The sequence below is a fragment of the Cucumis melo genome, chromosome 11 (genome assembly GCF_025177605.1).
Source record: "Cucumis melo cultivar AY chromosome 11, USDA_Cmelo_AY_1.0, whole genome shotgun sequence".
NCBI lineage: Eukaryota > Viridiplantae > Streptophyta > Magnoliopsida > Cucurbitales > Cucurbitaceae > Cucumis > Cucumis melo.
Genome location: NC_066867.1, coordinates 9,145,351 through 9,167,401, shown reverse-complemented (window position 1 = coordinate 9,167,401; position 22,051 = coordinate 9,145,351). Strand labels below are relative to the sequence as shown.

Sequence of the window (22,051 nt, the reverse complement as noted above, 5' to 3'; positions counted from 1 at the left end):
CCCAAGTCTTTGCCACCTCGAAGGATGATTGATCGTGAGATTGAGTTAATGCTAGAGGCAAAATTGCCTGCGAAGAATGCTTATCGTATGGCACCTTCGGAGTTAGCTAAACTTCGAAAACAACTAGATGAGTTATTGAATGCATGGTTTATTAAGTCTGCAAAAGCTTCGTTTAGGGCCTCAGTTGTTTTCCAGAAGAAGAATGATGGGAGTTTACGATTGTGCATCGACTATCGTGCCTTGAACAAGCTCATGGTTTGCAATAAATATCCACTTCCCATAATCACTGACTTGTTTGATCGTACATGGGACAAAGTATTTTTTTGAAATTGGACTTGCAGTCAGGATACTACCAAGTGAGAATTACAGAGGGAGATGAGCCTAAGACAACCTGTGTCACCAGATATGAAGCGTTTAAGTTCCTTGTAATACCATTTGGTCTTACCAATGCCCCCTACAACCTTTTGTACATTGATGAACCAGGTCTTCCATGAATATCTCGACAAGTTCGTAGTGGTTTACCTGGATGATATAGTGGTCTATAGCACGACCATGGAGAAACATAGAGACCACCTGTAAAAGGTTTTTCAGAAATTGAAGGAGAACCAACTGTATGTCAAAAGAGAAAAAATGTTCCTTTACACAAGAGCGGATAAACTTCTTGGGCCATGTGATAGAGTATGGTCGAATCGGGATGGAAGTAGGAAATATTGCTGCGATATGCAACTGGAAAGTACCGAAATCAGTCTCGGAGTTACACTCCTTCCTCGGGTTAGCAAATTACTATCGTCGATTTGTCGAGGGATTCTCCAAACGAGCAAGTCCATTAACCAAACTATTGATAAAAGATGTTCAATGGAGTTGGGACCCCGAGTGTCAAGTCGCCTTTGACGGCCTGAAGCAAGCCATGAGGGAGGGGCCACTTTTGGGGATTGCTGATGTGACCAAACCTTTCGTGGTTGAGACAAATGCGTCAAACTATGCATTAGAGGGCGTGCTCCTCTAGAATGGGCACCCAATTGCATACAAGAGTCGAAAGCTGAATGCAGTTGAAAAGAGATATATCGTGTCTGAAAAAGAGATGCTTGCAATAGTAAATTGTTTGAGGGCCTGGAGATAATACCTACTAGGTTCGTCATTTGTGGTGAAGACGAACAACAGTTCAACCTGACACTTCTTTACCCAGCCAAAGTTGACTTCGAAGCAAGCAAGATGGTAGAAATTTCTAGCCAAGTTTGACTTCGAATTTGAACATAAGAAAGGGTCGAGCAACCAGGCTGCTGATGTCCTAAGTCGAAAACATGAACATGCGGCTATATGCCTGTTAGCTCACCTCCGAACGAGTGGGATTGGCGGGTCAGCCAGAGACACCTTGAGAGAGTTTTTATAGAAAGATCATGTCACTCAAAATGCCATGAAGTTAGCTAAGCGGGCAAAACACAACAATTTTGGGTCGAGGAGGACTTGTTAATAACAAAGGGTAATCGGCTATACGTTCCTAGAGCAGGGGACTTAAGGAAGAAATTGTTGTACGAGTGTCACGACACTCTATGGGCTGGCCATCTCAGATAGCAGCAGACGTACGCCTTACTGGAGAAGGACTACTTTTGGCCGAACATGAGTGATGATGTCATGTAGTACACAAAGATGTGTCTCATTTACCAACAAGATAAAGTAGAGAAAGCGAAGGATTCCAGACTTCTCGACCCTCTGCCAGTTCTAATAAGACCTTGGGAGAGTGTTTCTATGGACTTCATCACCCATCTTCCCAAGGTAGGCGACTTTGACGCCATCTTGGTAATCTTTGATCGATTTTCAAAGTACGCCACTTTCATCCCCACCACAAAGCCGTGTTTAGCCGAAATGATGGCTCAATTGTTCTTGAAGCATGTTGTTAAGTTGTGGGGAGTCCTGACAAGTATAGTGAGCGATAGGGATGGTAGATTTATCGGCTCCTTCTGGACGGAGTTATTTACCTTCTTGGGGACGAGTCTAAACATATCCTCAAGCTACCACCCCCAGAATGATGGTCAGACTAAGCGATTCAACTGCATGCTCGAGGAATACTTGCGTAGACAGAAGAATTGGGTCCAGCTGTTGGACGTAGCCTAATTTTGTTTCAATGCTTAGACAAGTTCATCTACTGGGAGAAGCCTGTTTGAGATTTTTTTGGGCTGGCAACCTATATTACCACACCTTGTTGGTCATCCCAATGTAAAGAAGAATCCCCAGGCCCACGATTTTACAAAGGAATGGAAACAGACAAATGACATCGCCTGAGTGTACCTAGAAAAAGCATCGAGGCGGATAAGAAGCGACGACCTCTTGAGTTTCGGGCAGGAGACCAGATACTCATCAAACTACGACCGGAACAGATCAGGTTTCGTGGACGCAAAGATAAACGTCTCATCAGAAAGTACGAAAGACCAGTAGAAGTGGTGAAAAAGGTAGGAAATACATCTTACAGAGTATCGTTACCCACACAGATGAAAATCTACCCAGTAATGCATGTGAGTAACCTGAAACCCTACCATTAAGACACTGAAGACTTGCAGCAGAATGTTGTAATTCGCTCTATTATCGACCTTAGTCAGAAAGAAGATAAAGATGTTGAAGAAATTTTGACTGAACGAGTAAGAAGGGGAAAAAGACCCACACAAAGGATCCATGAGTATCTGGTAAAGTGAAAGAACCTTCTTATGGAGGGGACCAGTTGGGAACGTGTTGAAGATCTAGAAGCCTGGACGCAGAAGATAGAAGAGTTCAAGCTTCGTCAGTTGACAAGGACAGCAAACCGTTTAGGTGGGGGAGAATGTCACGGGCATACTTGTCCAAGGTGTTGTTTGCCTATGGCCGTATGCCCGAATATCCCTAATTCGCTTTATCTTTATGTCTTAAAAGTAGTTTAGTCTATTTCTTTTATTTTCATGTCGCCGAGCCACAGTGTGACATTTTGGCTTTTTCATATGCAAGTCTGCCAAGGCCAAAAATCTCAATATGTACTATAGGGGGTACCTGAGTAGTCCAACCCCCGCCGAGCCTTGTCGCACTCTTTGCAAACTAAGCTTTTTCTTTGCAACTGACAGTCTTCAATGCTCTCATATTATGATTTTTTCAACAATTTATTTTCTCTCTCACGTTTTATAGAACCATTTTCTCAAGAACATGAAGGGAGGCTACATCATACCGCGAGTTTGTTCATGGATTTTGATTTTTGGACGGCTGACTTGTTGACTGAGCAGAACAAGTGCTTCGTGTTTAAAGGGTTACGATCGTGACACGCGACAGTCCTAAGCACAAGGGACGCACTCAAGACGTTAGGTTAGCAGCCAAGTGGGGCGCATGACTTGATCCTTGCGAGGTTAGCACGTGGCAAGGCCTACTTAGGCCCTGCACATGCGTGCCAACCTATGTCATTGTGCCTTGCACGATAGTTCATGCCCTTGAGTGATTTTGGGTTGTTTGGTGAATTTTTTGAACTTTTAGGAAAATTTTAGTATTTTCATAATCAAAGGAAATTAAATTGATTTATTTTCCATTATTTCAGGTCAAGAAGAGATTAGGCAAGTCTACAAGCCAAGGGTTTAAATTACTATTTGTGAGTGACAAATTGATTTCCAAAGAAATTGTTAATGCATGTTTTATTAATTGCTATTTGAGTTGAATGTTTAAGCTTTATTAATGATGATGAGATTTGCAAGCAAGTTTTGATGTTTCAATTAAACTATTTTGAATGTCTTTGAGCCTATAAACAATGATTTAAAGTATACTTCTAGCTTCTGAAATAGAAATGTTTATTGTTTTAGAAAGATATATATTTGCAAAAGCATGAGTTTGATAAGAAAGGTTTTAAGTAAGAAAACCATGTTCGTTTTATATACCAAGATCTTGATGGTTAATGTGCATAGTTAGAGGTATGGGACTTAGCTGACCACTTAGCCAACTACTACTAAATTTAGGCTGGATAGTATTAACAAAGCTCTACTATTGCGACTGAGTTTCCAGGATATAAAACTAATAGAGATAAGTAAGTAGCGATTCATTTTAGAATACAAAAGAGCTATTGAAAGATAGAAAGAGTTATTTAAAGGTAGAAAGAGTTTATCAAGAAAGAAGTTTTAAGGATTCTTTGCTTTATGTTATGTTTCATGAATTATTTATGCAAAAGGCTAAGCTTAAAGTTAATTTATTTTTCAAAAAGTATGTTTTATATTAAAAAGTGCACTCACTCGACTATTTAGCTCACTTTTTTCAAACGTTTCTATTTTCCAGAAAAAAATCGTGATCTACAAGCCTGACCCATTATCACTAGTCTGTTGTGTCAGTTTGTTATTAAGTTTTGTTTCTTTTGATTAGTACTTTAAGTTAAGTCATGTCATGTACATATGTTTAAAGATAAGTTAGCCAAGTTGTTTTAGTTTTTCGATTTGTTTTGAAGTGTCGTCTGTAATTAATGGCATTTAGTCTTGACTTGTTTGCACAAATTATGTAATGAAGTTTATTTAATCTATAAATGTTACATTGATTAGTTGTCAGGGTCAACTGGTGTCATTCAGAAGGGGAACGATATTGGTTAACTTCACGCTACCTCTCAGGTCAAGAGTAGGGTGATCCGGGATGGGGTGTGACACTAATAGCTGTATTAAGTGAATACCATTGATAATTGCTATTAAATTGTTACCTTTAATAACTTTCTTTTTTCCACCACTATGAGCGCGTCTGTTGGATTTCTCAAATTGAAAGCTAACATTCATAACGTCTATTAGTGATAGCAATTGAAAGCTTCTATACGTTGTTATCACTGATAAATGTTATTAGTGATAACTTTCAATTTGAGAAATGTGCTATATAGCTGCAGACTTAAGATTTAAAAAAAATGTTATCAGTTGATTGGTAAATATTTGCTATTTTTGTAAATACTTTATTCTTATATTATTTTTTTAGGTGTCTTTTCAAAAATATAAAAAAGGGCAAAATATTTACACTCTAGAGAACAATTCAAAAAATAAAAAAAGGCCAGAGGCCCACCGTGTAAAATACCAAAAATTTCCTGTCAATTACGCCGTCAATAATGCACGTGTAATATATTTGCGATCGTTTAGATATGGTTCAATATATATGCAATCGTTTAGATATGGCTACAACGCGATGATTTAGATATGACTATAATTTATACGCGATCGTTAGATATGGCTACAACGCGATCATTTTGATATGACTATAATTTATAAGCGATCGTTTAGATATGTCTACAACACGATCATTTAGATATGCTACAACACGATCGTTTAGATATGGCTATACTTTATACGCGATCGTTTAGATATGACTATAATTTATACGCGATCATTTAGATATTGCTACAACGTGATCCACTAGAAGAAATCTAGTCTTTAATGTCGGGTGGAAAAAATGAAAAATAAGCTTTAATGTCGGTTTTCAAAAGGCGGATGTTTAATGTCGGTTTTAAACCGACATTAAAGCTCTATCTTTAATGTCGGTTTAAAACCGACATTAAACATCATGTTTTTTAGAAACGACATTAAAGGTCTTTTTTATTTTATTTTTTATTTTTTTAATTTTGTAAAAAGTTGAATTTTTCTCTCTCTTACTTTACTCTTTTCTCCTTTCTTCTCTACCAAACCCCACGCACGAAAGAAGTGTTCTCTCAACATTTCTTCCCTTTCTTCCTTTCTCAATCTCATTACTTTCTCCCATCTCTTCTTTGATCAGTCGCCGTCCCCACTATCACAGCCATCTCTCATACGTAGCTCGTGCTCGTTCGTGGTCGTATTTCTTGTATCATTTAAAATATCTTCATTCTTTCACTTTGCATCAAGAAAAAAGTCTCTCCTCTCCCAGCATTCTCCATATCTCATCGTCGCCCAGCCACAGCTTGCACCTCCGTCCCACGTTACGGTGAGCCATTTTCCATCTCTGCCTCTCTATGTTGTTAGATTTGGAATTTGGAGGTTTTCTACGAGCTGTCCAGCAAGGGTAAAAGTTGTTTCGGGTGATTTTTGGATAAGTACTGTAAACTGAGTTTGATTTTGGCGAGTTGAAACGAAAGGCAGATTTGGGTATGTCGATATTTCTATTCTTTTCATTGATGATATCCTTATTTTTCTTGTCCATTTTTATTCAATTTTTTTTTTGGTTCTTTGAGATTTTAGGGCAATTGATTTAATTTGGGTAGTTGGAATTCATAATTTTTCAATTGATTTTGAAAATTGGAATTAACTGGGGGAGAAAATGTCTACTCATGAGGACATAGGAGAAAGCAGAGGCTTTAATTTGGGTGCAAAAGTATAAAATAGCATCAAAGATATTTTTGCTCTAACGTTGGATTATTTCATTTGTTCAAAGGCTTTGATATTTCATAATTTCCCCATCAAACCATTTCATTGCCGGACACGGCTCTCCCATTTGCTCATTTCCATGAAATTTGCTCACTATCGACTTTTCAATTTCAAAGTTAGTATGGACATTCTTGTTTTAGCCTCCAATTCAATCACACAAATTGCAAAGAAAATCAAGAAACCCTGTTGTTCTAAAACTCGCGTTTTTCTCTGTTTATTTTGAAATTTACTTGTCTGGAGTCGTTGACTTTGGTAGCGGATTCAGTGGTAAAGGAGAAATGTTCTACTTCTAATTAGATTCTGGAACTTTATGGTGTTGTTTGTTTGATTTTTAATAAAAAAGAACTAAATAGATAAGTGATTGTAGTTTATGATTTATTGAAGTGCTAAGCTATTCTCTGTAATGGGTTCCTCCTATTTCTTTGAGATCACTGTATTTGGATTCCTCTGTGCTATTTCATGGGCAATTTTAATGCTTGTTCGTTTCTGAACAAAGCAAACGAGATGATATGTTATGTGTTTTTCAATTATATGACTGTCGAAATACTATTATTCTTTTGATTTTTGTTTTATTTTATTTTGGCTTTATATTATCCAAACGCACTTGTTCTCTTTACTTCAGCAAGCATAAGGTTAAACAGACTTTCCTGTTTTTGATTTATATAATATGAATAACAAGGGGTTGAGAAATACTTATCTTCACACTCGATATGTCAAATTCTCTATCAGATGTTTCCAGATTGTATAAGGACCTAGTATCTGCTCTTTTGAAGTCAGTTTCCGAAGCATCGTGTGGGTCACTAGATGACTTGGAGGACAAAGAAGAATGTAATGAGATTGTTGAAGGACGAGCTGAATTAATAAATGCAAGTGCTTTTACTCATATCATTGATTGATCGAGTTTATAATCGTGACGATTTCCAACACCCATCTCCTATGTCTAATCTAGGTTTTGCTTGTACATTGCAGGTTCTAAAGACAGTAAACTTTGAGCTTCATGTTCAGGAGCCTTTCTTTACTCAGCTAAAAGGTAATTCTATTAGATTTTTTTTAACATTCTTAAGCTTGTGCTAGATGGTATTAAAAGTACTAAATATGTAAACAAGATCGTGCAAAAATCAAGCCTCTCTCTCACTCAAGAGCTCCAAGTACACAACACACATCATACAAAAAACTCAATAACCAAGCAATGGCGCACAAAAAATGGGAATACCCCGTGACACCAACTCTGTTATCAAAGTATTTGCTACAAGAATAAAATCATGTCACTACCAAATGGGCTTTGCTTTTATACTGAACTCTGCACTAGGATACCTCTACCTCTTACTCATCTTTCTTTTAAGTAAAGGCTATTCTTACTCTTGACAGTTGAATTTTTTACCGTGTAAAGTCAACTAGTGTACTTCAACTACAAATAACCACAATAGCTTCCATTGTTTAAGAGAGGCTTAACATCTGAATACCTAACTGAGCATCTAGTGACTTGAATCAGTAACAAATGGCATGTCTATTGGCAATTTAGACACAATGTATAAACAAGATAGTATCCTTTTTGAGGAGTCTTGAATTCAAATTCCTTATGAATATTAATAGTTTACATGTCAGGTTTTGTAATCCAATTAAAATTTGAGTTCACTCCCATGAAGGTGAGAGTGTTAGTAATATAATAAAAGATATCAGCTTAAGCTTTTGGGTTCACTTTAGTAGTAGTTTTCTTGGGAATCTTTACTTGTTTATCTGTTGGTTTAGTGTTTTGATTTTTGACACTGATTTCTCTTGTGCAATATATAATTGGTTCTAGATGGCCTAAAGAGAGTGGAAGGAAGATGTGTTGCTGGTAATTACAATCGGTATTGTAAAGAACTTTCCCATTATAAAATTGCTTTCTTAGTTATAGTGTTGGAGACATTTGAGTTGCTATAGCTGTGAAACATTACATGGATTCTTTGTTGTTATTGGCTCGTTAATTTATAGTTTGGGGAGATAGTCTTGAACTAGACAAACCAACACAAATGTCAGAGTTGCAAGCAATTTTATTTCCCAATAATTTTTAACCATCTTCTTTGGTACAGAATTCAGTCTGGAGCGTTGATACTTTTCAATAAATGTTTGTTGTTTGAGGTTCAGGTATTAATTCCACAAAAATTCAAAACATTGACATTTCTACACTATTCATTATTTCCATACAAACTTCTGGATTGCTGTAGGATGTACGTCAATACCCTTCATTTTATGCGATGTTGAAAGCGGAGAGTCTTGATAACGTTCTTCCTGGAGTAAAAACATTAACAGATGGTAAGATAAAATACCTATGTCTATAATTTTCGTTTCCTTAATATTTAATTATCTTGTTCATGATAATTCTTTAATATGAACTTTCTACTTGTTCTTTTGTTCTATAGAATTTTGACATGTACTTCTTGCCTATTTATTTTTATTTTATAACGTAGTAGTTCTAAAAGATTATTTGCTTAGTGTACTTTATGACTTTGAAACATTATTTGTTAGTACCTTTTGAGGTCTTAAGAGCCATATAGCAAGATAAAGATAATCAATAAGTTAAATATAAAGAAACTCGATAACAAACATTCTGAAGCCATGATAAATATATTGAATATCATGACAATATTCCTAGTAAAATGTGGCAGCATGACAACCTTCTGGTTTGATTGTTAGAAGTGAAGTATGGTTGATAAAGGTGGAAAGATGCTCTCCTCTTTATTCATTTAACTCATACTTGCAAGCTGGTTAGGAAAGGGTAATATAAACTTGTGAATAATTTCCTTTATCAACAATTAAAGTTGTGAGACTGTGTTGTGAATGGAGAAGGTCATGAGTAAAAGTGGAATGGTGGAGGCATGCAAAATTATTTCAAATGGGGTAAAGAAAGAAATCTCATTCTGGAAGGAAGTATATTACCCATGCATGGACTAGGAAAGAAATGTGAAAAAGGGAATATTATCATGTGTAGATTGGTGATGACATTGAGGTTGAGTAAAAGAGTAGTTGTTTTTTGAAGACAGAATAGGAGAAGCAAGGTCTCAATATGATTAGATGGAAAACAGTTGTTGTTACCATATCTTTTCTTCATTTTTCTCATGAAACGTTAAAATGACAAAATCAGTTTTTGGTGTTAAACAACAGAGATATAAAATGATCCTAAGGTTCTAAAGCTCGCAAAAAATTCCTGCCTTTGCTAATTGGTGAAATGTAAAATGTGAGGGCAAATGTGTTTACTTATCGTAACCTCCTAAGGGAGTAGCAATGCTGATAGGGTATGATGGTTTTACTTTTCATATCGTAATCATACTGTGTTTCCACATATGGAAGCAAATGCCTGCCACATTAGGTCAGACAATTGGTTTGGCATATGAGGGGGCAAAATACTTTGAAAGGCAGGGACTGGTGACTTTCTTTTTCTTAGTCTTTTTCTTCTATGTTAATTTTTTTAATCCTTTCACGTAAAGTAGCTTTTCTTTCTCTTGAATCATAAGGTTTTTGTTTTCATTTTTATTCATCTCCAAGTATCAGCAGATAATGAAGTTACTATAACTGAGCTTTACTTTTCAGCTTATTGTGTTGATGTTGCTTATTTCTTTATAGATTGATATTGGTTTTCATAATAATGTTATGTAAAAAAATGTTGATTATTCATTTGGTGGGCAATATTAAGAACTTTTCATCCTTTTCTGCAATTTCAGTACTTCAAACAGCTTTGTTATTCATATAAATGGTTTATTTGGATATTTTTTGTAGATAATTGAAGTGATATCGGGTTGAAAGCTAAGCGATTGTGTAGAAATGGTCAAGCGACCGTTGAAAATTGAAGACTGAGAAGGCATTTAGGATTTTTAATTATTTAATTCTTGTATTAGAATCTTTTTTCATGTACTATTGTAGAATGTATATATCAACATAATATTAATATTTTATTTTGTGTATTCAAATGTAAAAGACAAATGTTATAGTTTCTAACATAATATGAATTTCATTGATTTGTTGGCGTGTGAAAAACATATTAAATAAAAATAAATTTGTAAAAATGAATAAAAAAAACTAGGCTTTAATGTCGGTTTTAAACCTACATATCAGAGTTCAACCGACATTAAAGGGCTTCAATAACACTATCAAAGATGTCGGTTGAAAACTGACAAACCGACATTAAAGAGGGCTTTAATGTCGTTTTTAAACCGACATTAAAGCCCAACCGACATTAAAGGGCTTCAATAACACCATCAAAGATGTCGGTTGAAAACTGACATTAAAGGCCTTTAATGTCGTTTTTAAACCGACATTAAAGCCCAACCGACATTAAAGGCCTTTAATAACGCTCACAAAGATGTCGGTTGCCAATTGATATTAAAGGCCTTTAATGTCGGTTTTAAACCGACATTAAAGGCCAAAATTCTTCTGGTGATCGTTTAGATATGACTATAATTTATACGCGATCGTTTAGATATAGCTATAATTTATACGCGATCGTTTAAATATGGCTACAATTTATTTTTTCAATTCCATAGTTTAATTTTGTTACACGATCATTTAGATTTATTTATACAATCGTTTACTTTTTTTACACGATCGTTTAGATTTATTTATACGATCGTTTACATTTTTTACAAGATCGTTTACATTTGGCTACTCCAATCCAAATGATTTTTTTTAAGATTTTTTATACATGATATTTTATTTTTTTTACACGATCGTTTACTTTTTAAAACGATCATTTACTTTTTAAAACGATCGCTTACATTTGGTTACTCCGATCTAAATGATTTTTTTTTCAAGATTCTTTATACACAATCTTTTATTTTTTTTTCACGATCGTTTACATTTGGCTACTTCAATCCAATCTAAATGATTTTTTTTTCAAGAATCTTTATACAGGATCTTTTAGATTTTGCTATTTTGTTGTACACAGTCTTATAGACAGTCGTTTAGATTTGGTTACCCATCGTCTTTCTTTCCAAATGTAAACGTGTAAAAAAAACGAAAAGAAGAAAGACGATGGAAAGAAATTGCAGCGAAAAAAAGAAAAAGAAAAGTAGAAAGACGATGGAAAGAAATCGAAGTGAAAAAAACGAAGAGGAAAAGAAGAAAAACGATGGAAAGATTAAACGATGTAAATAAAGAATTGAAAAATAAGAAAGATGATAGAAAAAAATCGCAGAAAAGAAAAAGAGAAAAGAAGAAAGACGAAATCATATGGGAAGACGGAGAAGACGAAATAAGAGGAGAAGTCGAATCGCCAGAAAGAAAAGAAATATGGAAGGGCAAACCTGAAATATTTAAAAAATTGTGGGGCTTTGTTAAGCGGGCCGTAAATGGTTTACCGTTTTGTTAGATTTATGTAAGTTAACCTTAATTTTTTTTACTTTATTTTCTAAATTGTGGTGTTTGCTTTAATTTTTCTCATTTATATGAATGTTTTATACTAAAATAGACTCGAACGAAAAATTTTATTTTTATTTTTCGCCAATTTGCTAGTGTCTATCTTGTCGTTACATCTTTTTGTTAGCAAAGAAGTGTTATTTTGCAAAGTTAGACATAATGTAATAGCAAATTCAACAACATCAAATATAAACACATATAATTCTTTCCCCTTTTTACCTTTCCTAAATTTAATATTCATCATCATATCTCTCTCTTCTAAAATAGGATAAATGGTAATTTATTCGGATCCCTATAGTTTGAATATATAAAATACACACGCAGATATACATAATTTAACCTTTTTTTATAATTCGATAAAATGTTGGTAAATAATTCTAACGTAGAAACTATCTCTAGATTACCTAACCATAGAAAATAAACCTCAAAGATATATTACCCCCTATAAAAAAAACTTTAATCATCGTTAACATATTTATTTATTTTTTGTGCTTCCACATTCTTTTAAAAGGCAAGCGACTTAGCCAAAAACTTCTTCTCTAAATCAATAATGGCAACGATACTTTTCATGATCTTCCACCTCCTTCCTCTCTTATTTCTTCAGCTCTCATTCTCTTCAGCTTACACTCGGCCTGATAAGTATTTCCTCAACTGTGGATCCAAGTCCGACACTGAACTCATAAACAACAGACGCTTCATCGGTGACGCCAACGCCAGACATTTCTCGATCTACCCCGGAAAAAGCAAGAAAGTTAATAACGACACCATCCCAAAATCCGTAAATGAAATATACGGAACAGCAAGAGTTTACAATAAGCCAACATGGTATGTGTTTGGGGACATCAATCCAAATGGAACGTATGTGGTTCGTCTCCATTTTTTCCCAACTTTACCTGAAATCATGTCTCAAGCTAAGTTTAATGTGTCAGTTAGTTGCGGGTTTCAATTGTTATCAAATTTCTCAATTGGAAATGATTTGAAGACAGCAGTTGTTAAGGAGTTTACTCTTGAGATTGAAGAAGGGGCTTTCGGGATCAAATTTTCTCCTATGGAGTCGTCTATGGCTTTTGTGAATGCCATTGAACTATTTCATGTTCCTGATTACATCAAACCAGAGTCGGCTTTCCCTTTTTCTCCGGAAGTAAGAATGAACGGGATGGAAGTATTTTTTGGATTCACAAGCATTCCAATCTGTTTACAGGTGATCAATCCCACTTTATTTTCATATCTCATGCTACTTTTTTCATCTTTCTTTTAACTTTTGTTTTACTTCCAAAACCTTTTGTTTTTAATTTTACTCATATTCACCTTTCCAATATACACACATCGTATATACACACACACATATACATGTGTGAATATTACAAAAAAGTGTACTGTAGCAATTTTTGTTAGATAAAATTGACAAAAATAAGTGAAGATTCCAAAGGTTTTTTTAGGAATATCAAGGGCAAACAAAATGAAAAAAGTAATTTTGTATTATTGTAAAATATATGAATTAGATTCTAAAGTATTAACATATATAATAATATTTAAAAAAATTATTAATATAGTCAAGTCTATTTGAATCTATTCAATGATAAAAGTAATTGGTAGACCATATTCCAAATTAGTAAGTACAAACTAGTTTAATCGCAAATAAAAGGAATCAATAAGATTGACAAGACATAACATAGGATAAAATTGTATCACTCTTATTATATTTACAACCAGATATATATTCCATGTTTTCTCTTACTATTTTTCTATAATGTATGCCAATTGACTTTGTCATTCTCAAATCACTCTTAAATCTAAAATTCAATATAGTATTACATATTTCTTTCTTTTTTACTACAAGATAAACATTTAAAAATATTGCGACAAGTCGGTGATATTAAGCCGGACTAATATCATCCGTGAAGAACAGGGTGTGGATGGGTAGTGGGATGATCACTCCAGAGACTGACACGTTATGGAGAACTTGGCTCCCAGATTCTGAATTCATGCCTCTTCAATCCTCTGCCAGGACCGTCACCTTCAATGGAAAATTAAATTTCAATAGACAAGAAACAATTTACGTAGCCCCAGTCTTCGTTTACAGTAATGCAAAAGTATTGGATATGAACACCAGCACTCGCTCAAGAGATTCAACTCTAACTTGGGTTTTTAATGTGAAAAAAAAATCCAAGTATTTTCTTCGCTTACTTTGGTGCGACATCGCTAACCCAAATTCCAAAACTTTCAATTTTGACGTCTTCATTGGCGTCAATCAAACTTCGCTCCAATCCACAGAAGTTACTCAAGACAATGTGTTTGCGTTGCCATTTTGGTACGAGTTTATCATCGTTACTGACCGTTCGGGGTTCTTCAATGTGGGCATAGGCCTGATCAATAATGATCCATTGTCAAGGGCTTTCTTGAATGGAATTGAGATTATGGAGTTAATTGACAAATCCTTTGTGGGTGTTGTTGATTTAAGCATGGGAGAGGAGAAACAGAGTCCAAAGATGATTATTGTTGGGGTTTGTGTTGGTGGGGTTGTGATTATTGGTTTGATAATTGGATTGGCTGTGTTTTGTTTTGTAAGAAATAGGAAGTTAAGAAAGCATCGTCCCATGCTTCTTCCTCAAAATGATCCGTCCTCGGAGAAGATTGTGTCGATTGCGGATATTGCGCCTAATTTGAACCTTGAACTCAAGATACCCTTTGGGGTAATAAATGACGCAACTGATGGATTTGATGACAAGAAAATGATTGGTATTGGAGGATTTGGAAAGGTTTATGCTGGGAGAATTGGAGAGAAGGATGTGGCTGTGAAGCGAAGTCAACCTGGACATGGACAGGGTATTAAGGAGTTTCACACAGAGGTTATTATATTTTCTCAAATTCGACATCGTTTTCTCGTTTCGTTATATGGGTATGTTATGCCATTACTCATCTCTTATCAAATATATTTATGTGTTTTTATTAGTATGCCACTTTGTTGGTCATTTGATTAACGTTTTGATTTATGGATTTAATTTTCTTTCGTGCTACATATTTTCATCAGGTATTGCGACGAAAACCAGGAGATGATCTTGGTTTATGAATACATGGAGGGGGGAACTTTAAAAGATTATTTATACGGTTCAAAGGCTAAAGATAAAGTTCCATTGACATGGCAAAAAAGGCTTGAAATCTGCATCGATGCAGCAAAAGGTCTTCACTATCTACACACTGGCTCGACCGCGACCATCATCATACACCGAGACATTAAAACCACAAATATCTTACTCGACAAAGAGTTGAACGCAAAGGTTGCCGATTTCGGCATATCGAAAACTGGAGTACCCGACGCCAAAGAATTAGACATTACCATTAGAGGAACTTATGGATATCTGGATCCAGAATACTTCAACACTGGACAGTTGACAGAGAAATCGGACGTTTACTCGTTTGGCGTCGTGCTTTTCGAAGTTCTCTCGGCCAGAGCACCAATCGTTAAGACCGCTCCAAGTGAAGAGACAAACTTAGCTGACTGGGCAGTTCTGTGCAAAAGCAGAGGAGAGATTGAGAAACTGATTGATCCTTTTCTTGTGGGAGCAATAGAAGCAAATTCGTTGAGGAAATTTGTGGAAGTTGCAGAGAAGTGTGTCGATGAAGTTGGGGCGAATAGGCCTTCAATGCATGATGTGGTGTATGATTTGGAATTGGCTTTGCAGTTTCAGTTCACGCCTGTGGGGGATGGGAAGGGGTATGAGGGGATTAGCACCACCATTGTTGAAGCTCCATGGGATATCAATTCGGGAATTCTTGATCGGATTCCGTCCAAAGGGAATGATGATTCAATCTTGCTAGAAGAAGATAGCATGACTGGGAATGCTAGAGAATTGGCTGCTGAGTTTAGGATTGATTGTGCTAGATGATCTGATGTCATGTGTGAAACATACAAATGTCTTCTTGTGTATGGTTTTGGTCATTACAAGATTGTATAGTATGTGATGTTAGATACTTTTGGCATGCAAATTTGGAGTTTGAAGTTTATAGATGTTAAAACTGGAGGTGTAGATAGCCTCACTGGAAATTCGAGTTTAAGAAATCAGTGTTTACGCTGTATGTTAAATTATTAATTAACCTCTTTTAATCCTGCTTTATTTTTTGTTAAACAGTTATTTTTCTGTGTTGTTTGTTTATTGTAACAATTATGTTTGTTATTCCAAGTATGAGAAAAAGGGAAAATATTTTTGGGAAAGGATCTTTTCTTCTTTTCGAGGGGATATCCATTAGCAAAAAGCACTTAGCCTCATCATTTTTGATGATGTGGTCTCACTCCCAACTCCTTTATTATTTAATTATTACTTTATATTTAAGATTGGGTGGTTGAGAATATTTTGGGTTGTAATTTTGATATCCCAGGTTCTTCAGATTTATTGATAGAATTAATGGTTGCATGAAGAATGATAGAAAAAGAAGTCTTTTGTGATCAGCGTTGTTGGGGAAATATATTCTGACTTGTGGTAAGTCTTCAATATGAACAAGTCTTCAGTATGTACCTCGAGAATTAATGGATGATGATACAGAATAGTAAATATGAGAGATCAAAACAGCTATTCAAGGATGCTTGAGGCCTAAGATTGTACATGAATATTGATTAAGGAGGAGTGATAGTATTAATGTAATGATAATTTTTATTATACAATATGTTTCTGACTGTTGAGTCAGTAAATGGTCAGCACAGTGAAATATGTGTTATGTGTTCTACCCTAAGTCATACCTTAAGTCATAATAGTGTAATGATCAATTCACTAGAAGAAATTGATCTTTTGTCAATGACAAAAATTGCCGGCATATCTTAAAAAAATGCATCGACTTTTCTTTTGCCAACGATATTAAGCTGTTGGCACAAGCCATCGGCGTAGGTCCGTCGGAAGAGCCTCCATTGATGATGAAAAAGAGACCGTCCGTGTATACTGGAACTACAAACGGAAGTGATCGAATGGAACTATGCCGACGCTCAAAATTAATCGTCGGCGAAAGGGAAATTCACCAACAGTGAAGATGTTTCGTAGGCATTTATTATGCCAATGGTGTAAGAATGTTGTCGGCGTATCCTCGTATTGCTGACGAAATTTATTGTCGATAGTGTAGATCTGTTACACTGGCAGTCATAGTTTTCGTCGGTATATCCATGAAATGCTAACGCTTTAAGATAGTGGCGTGGGCAGAAGCCTGTTTTTTTACAATATATGTATTTTATATTTGTATTGTTTTTTCACAATATTTTTTGTTTGTACCTAAACACAATTCAAACTATAGAAATGGAAAGTACTAAAATTCATTTAATGTTTCAATAAAAGTTACAATTGTTTCTTACAAAATTAACATAACCAAATAGTAAATTAGTCCAAAATAACAAAAATTACAATAAACAATACATATCTTTATGAAAAGGAAAAACCGTCAAGAAAGGGGTGATTTAAAAGAAAAACCATAAAAAAAATTTATGAAAAAGCAGAGAGTAGTCAATTTTTAGCTTTCTTGACGGTTTTAAATTGTCAAGTCATATACATTTTTTCTTGACGGTTTAAAACCGTCAAGTATTATCTATTCAATTCTTGACGTTTTTAAAATGTCAAGAATTTTTATAAATTCGACATTCTTGACGTTTTTTAAACGTCAAATGATATGTACTTATCCTTGAAGTTTTAAAAACGCCAAGTAATATCTATTAAATTCTTAACGTTTTAAAACGTCGAGAATTTTTATGAAAAGGTGGAAGGGAGTCATTTTTTAAATTTCTTGACATTTTTAAAACGTCAAGTAATTTTTAAAAACCTAATTTCTTTTTTTAAAAAACCTAATTTCTTTTTACTTTTTAAATAAAAACCTAATTTCTTTTTTTTTAAAAAAAAACCTAAACCCCAATTTCTCTTCTTATAACCCACGTACCGCGCCACAACTGCACTCTCTCGCAACTCACCCATCCAAACTCTGTCGAACGCTGTCGAACATTGTCGAACACCATCAAACCTGCTACCATCCGAATGCCACCGAACGTTGTTGCTCGCCGAACTCCGCTACCCTTTTACTTGCTTTCGTTTCACTTGTTTATCAGAATTTGTTGTGTCATCTCACCGTCCATTTTTTCGATCGACAGTCGGAATATGTGGTTTGGAAGGAAGGTTTTTCGGTGGATTATACTGGTTTGTAAGGAATGTCATGTGATCAAAACGTCGAGGAAGGATGAGATTGCGAGGAAGTCGAAATTGACGACGACAACAACGATGAAGCCGCAGAGTAATTGAATTTAATTATTGATTAATAGTTTCTTCTGGATTTTGGAATCTCTTTTTAAAATAATGTATTTTAAAAAAGAATGTCAAAAATATGGTAGAAGCACTACAAGAAATATCAGTTAAAATAGCATTAAAAAAACGCTATCTATGACTTTCGATAGCATTTTCGAAATTCTGTCATAGTCGATGTTATTGAAAGTCCAAGACTTTTCATAGCGTTTTTTCGCCGCTATGCAAAATGCTATAATATGTCCCTAGTAATAGCACAAATATGATGCTATAAATGCTTTTTATAACGTGAGAAAAAATGCTATAGAAACATTTTTGATAACGTTTTTTATTGCGTTGGAAAATTGCTATGAAATGTTTCAATAGTGTTTTCAATAACAATTGGAAAAACGCTATAAACAATTTTTTTGTAGCGTTTTATAATTGTTGTCGTAGCAAAAAATCATTGACCTTTAATAACAGTTTTTGTAGAGCTATTAATAACAATATAAAAGGTAGGTATATTTTAAAACCATTTGGTCTCATTAACATTTCATAATCACATTATTAATAGAAGAATTATCATTGTATACATATAATATCTCATTGAATAATATATTTTATCTTCTATGCATTACAATTTTGTTTATAAAGAAAAAAAAATCCTTTGATAACAGACCTGAACAAAAAACTACTACCCTGTTTTAGAAAACTCAATACATCACAAGAAAACTGATAAACTGAAGCATTTCTTCATACAACAAACTTCCCATGGAACCATTTCTCATAGATATCACAGCAAATCCAAAATTCATCTGAAGCATAGTTCTCACCGCATGCCCTACATAAGGTGTCACCGTGCTCGTCTTCATCTTCTTCGTATGTCTCTACCTCTTCCCTTGTATGCGACTGCCTTGCGCATGTTCCTTGCATTTCAGCTTCACTCAGAAAATTCTTGAAAGATAGAATATGTAACCAATCCGAGTAATCAACACAGAAAATTACATCACATCAAAAAGTGTCAATCGAAAAAATGAAGATCATGATACAATACCGATTTAAACTTGACTTGGATTTGCTACCATTTGCAGTTGATGATTTTTGCTTAACTTGTTTCTTTGCAATATTGGTGACTTCAAATACAGTTGACATATCATTTATAATATTAAATAGCCGCCTCCTGCATCAAAAGAACATGGAAAAACATTTTATAGCAAGATCAACCATCATGGTTATTATTGAAATAACTCCTACATGAACTAAAGTCGAAATCAAAATACCTATCATATTTATCAAATCCAAATATCGCACCAAAACTTAAATAATCTTTTCCCACATTTTTCCTTTTCCGCTTTTTTCCCTACTTTTTATAGTGTTTATTAGAAGTGCTATATATAAACCAAATCTAAATTACATAAGTTTGGATAAGGAACCAGAAACCATAAGCAAAATATTATAACAGCAACAACAATAACAAAAAAGTATTAAAAACATTAGGGGTCTAAGATTCATAAGGAACTTAAATGAATAGAGTAGAAAATTAGAGCAAAAAACCAGAAACTTAATAACCAAATCAAATTTACTTAAGTTCAGATAAAAAACCAAAACCGATACTCCTAACAAGAACAAAAACCATCATCAAAACAACAACAATAAGAATAAAAAAGTAATCAAAACTTAAGGGCCTAAGACATCAATCTTTTTTACTAATTTTTTTCTATGAGACAACCACATCATATTGATTTCTACGGAGACTCCAAAACATAAAAACTTAATTCTCAATAGAAAGGTTGTCTCTACCATGGCTTAGCCTCATGTCTTATTCTAAGTTGGCCGCCTTGCAACCTTTGCTTAGCTTCTAACTCCCTTGAAAGCATGTATCTAAACAAATACTAAGAATATATCAAAGAAAGCTCAGAATTAGAACTTACCTAAGTATGGATAGAGTTCCAAAAGGTTAAAACTAAATTACAACACTGAAAATGAAACTAAAAATTCTGAACAGAACTTCACCACACTTAAGTATCTTAACCAACAAGGCTAGGGACTTTGCTAGAATGAGAATAAATGAGATTGGAGAAAAATTAGCCATGCTGAGAAAGATAGAGAGAGAGGAACTACACTTTTGCAGCTCACATCTAAATCTAAACTAACAAAATGAGAAAATCCTCCATGAAAAATGGGTATTAACACTAACCAAAATCCAAAGAGCTAGAAAACAACACATAACCTGACAAATTATTAAACATTAAATGAACTAATGAAATAAAAATGAAAGGAAAGGTAAATAGGTACTTTGGCAATTCCAAAACAGTAGGTGAGGAGACTGGAGAATACATGAACAAAGGCTAAACAAATGAACAAAGGTAAATTAGTAAGTTGTTGCAACGATAGTAAACCCAAGACCAATCTGTAATTTGGATGATAACAAAGATCAATTATGCTGTCAAGTTGAAAAATAAAAGAAAATTTTCAATCAATAGTAGTTAACCATCAAATGAAACCATTATCTTTTCCCATAAGTTTTGCAAATCGAATTATTGTGTTTTTGCTTATGTACCTCTGTACCATAAAAAAAAAATATAAGAGAATGGGTCAAACCATTAATGTCTGTCTTATAGTAAGTTTTTTAAGAATGAGAACACAATTTAATAGCTAACTTGTAAATTGTTACTTTGATTTCATTTAGTTCAATAGAGATATCAGCATCAAATCTTCAAAGAACTTACAAGGATGTTTTAAATTCTTAAGCCATACCCATTTTCGTCTATCCTTCGTTTGTAAAGGACTCCACAATTAGTATGTAAATATAGTATGCATAAATCAACTTATCACAGGAAAATATAGTTAAGAAACTCAAACCAAAAGAAATGGCAAACCATTAAAATACATTCATTCTATTTACTAATAGAAGATAAGCAAGCATTATTCTAATGGTGACAGACAGAGATGACAATAAGAAATGACAATAGAATAAGCAAGCATTATTCTATTTACCAACAAAGAGCTAGCAATAAGAAATAACAATAGTTTACCAAGAGATGACAATAAAATAAGCAAGCATTATTCTATTTACCAACAAAGAGCTTGCAATAAGAAATGGCAATAGTTTACGAATAGAAAACCTAGAAAATAACTTACCAATTGATGATTTCAACATTGGAGGTTTCCTAGGTGGTAGAGCTCCAGTGGAATTTAGTGTAGGGTGGTGGTAAACAGAGTCCTAAAGTGGTAGAAAAGAGTCAAATAAACTCCATAAATGCAATATAAGGAATAATATAGTTGCACAGACAATCAATTAGAGTTCTCACATCATGTTTTGAATGTTCCCTCTCTCTTCTTCCTCTTCAGTTGTTCATCTTTTTGGAGGTCCCAAATGACTGGCCAGAAGATAAACTACAGTGCTTGAATATAAATTACAAACTATGGTATATTCTTGAAAGGGAAGAATAATTTAACTACATGAAGAACAATAACACCAATAATGAGCAAGAGAGTCTTTTATACCTGAACGTAACTGGTACCTCACCCTTCTCCTTCATTTTATCTTCATATTTCTATCTAAGAGAGAGAATCAATATGATTGCAGGGAACAAAGCTTGTTGTCACTGTGCAAACTAAAGGAAAACCATGTGGTCGATTGTATTCAATACTTCTCTCACATAGTAGTTGTAACATACTCATCGAATGCTAGTATGACCATAGGTGAAACAGAAAAAACATGGATCAACATAAAAAACTCTTGGACTGATTTTCCTTGATAGAATCTCAGCATTTAAGATTTTAACATATAGTTTTGTAAAAAAAAATAAAAAAGAAAAGAAAGAGAAAAGAAAAGAAAAGAAAAAACAATGCATCCATTCAAAACAAAAAATGAAATGAGAAAATTTCTTGATTAATCGGAAATGGAAAGAATGAAATGAGAAAAGTTATCAACTAATTTGAGTTAAAAACCTATTGGTATAAAAAAATTCCAAGAAAATCATAAATACTCACCAAAACATATCCACAATAGCTTTAATGGCGTATATCAAGCTTCACCAACGACAAATCTCA

At 34.3% G+C, this 22,051-nt stretch overlaps 2 protein-coding genes and 1 long non-coding RNA gene across 4 annotated transcripts; 2 read left to right on the top strand and 1 right to left on the bottom strand.

Annotated features, from left to right (window-relative positions):
• The first annotated feature begins 7,069 nt into the window (after nt 1-7,069).
• On the top strand, nt 7,070-8,769 carry LOC127143907 (uncharacterized). The gene is made up of 6 exons (XM_051079200.1): nt 7,070-7,225; nt 7,329-7,389; nt 8,161-8,209; nt 8,432-8,486; nt 8,567-8,654; nt 8,762-8,769. Exons 1-6 carry the CDS (start codon nt 7,070-7,072, stop codon nt 8,767-8,769), a joined length of 417 nt encoding a protein of 138 aa, XP_050935157.1.
• Nucleotides 8,770-12,809: 4,040 nt separating this feature from the next.
• Nucleotides 12,810-15,841, top strand: LOC103495907 (probable receptor-like protein kinase At2g23200). Of its 2 annotated transcripts, none has more exons than XM_051079031.1 (3): nt 12,810-12,951; nt 13,660-14,649; nt 14,782-15,841. In XM_051079031.1, the coding sequence occupies exons 2-3, from the start codon at nt 13,667-13,669 to the stop codon at nt 15,635-15,637; spliced, it is 1,839 nt and encodes a 612-aa protein (XP_050934988.1). In that variant the 5' UTR covers nt 12,810-12,951; nt 13,660-13,666; the 3' UTR covers nt 15,638-15,841. The 2 variants fall into 2 exon arrangements, with proteins under 2 accessions (XP_050934988.1, XP_050934989.1); XM_051079032.1 differs by having other exon boundaries at nt 12,844-12,951; nt 13,591-14,649.
• A 3,949-nt stretch (nt 15,842-19,790) lies between these two features.
• Nucleotides 19,791-21,489, bottom strand: LOC127143893 (uncharacterized). Its single transcript, XR_007815463.1, has 3 exons — nt 21,307-21,489; nt 21,137-21,218; nt 19,791-19,887 (listed from the first exon to the last, which is right to left on the bottom strand). It is a non-coding gene; the product is annotated as an uncharacterized LOC127143893 (long non-coding RNA).
• Between the last annotated feature and the right edge of the window lie 562 nt (nt 21,490-22,051).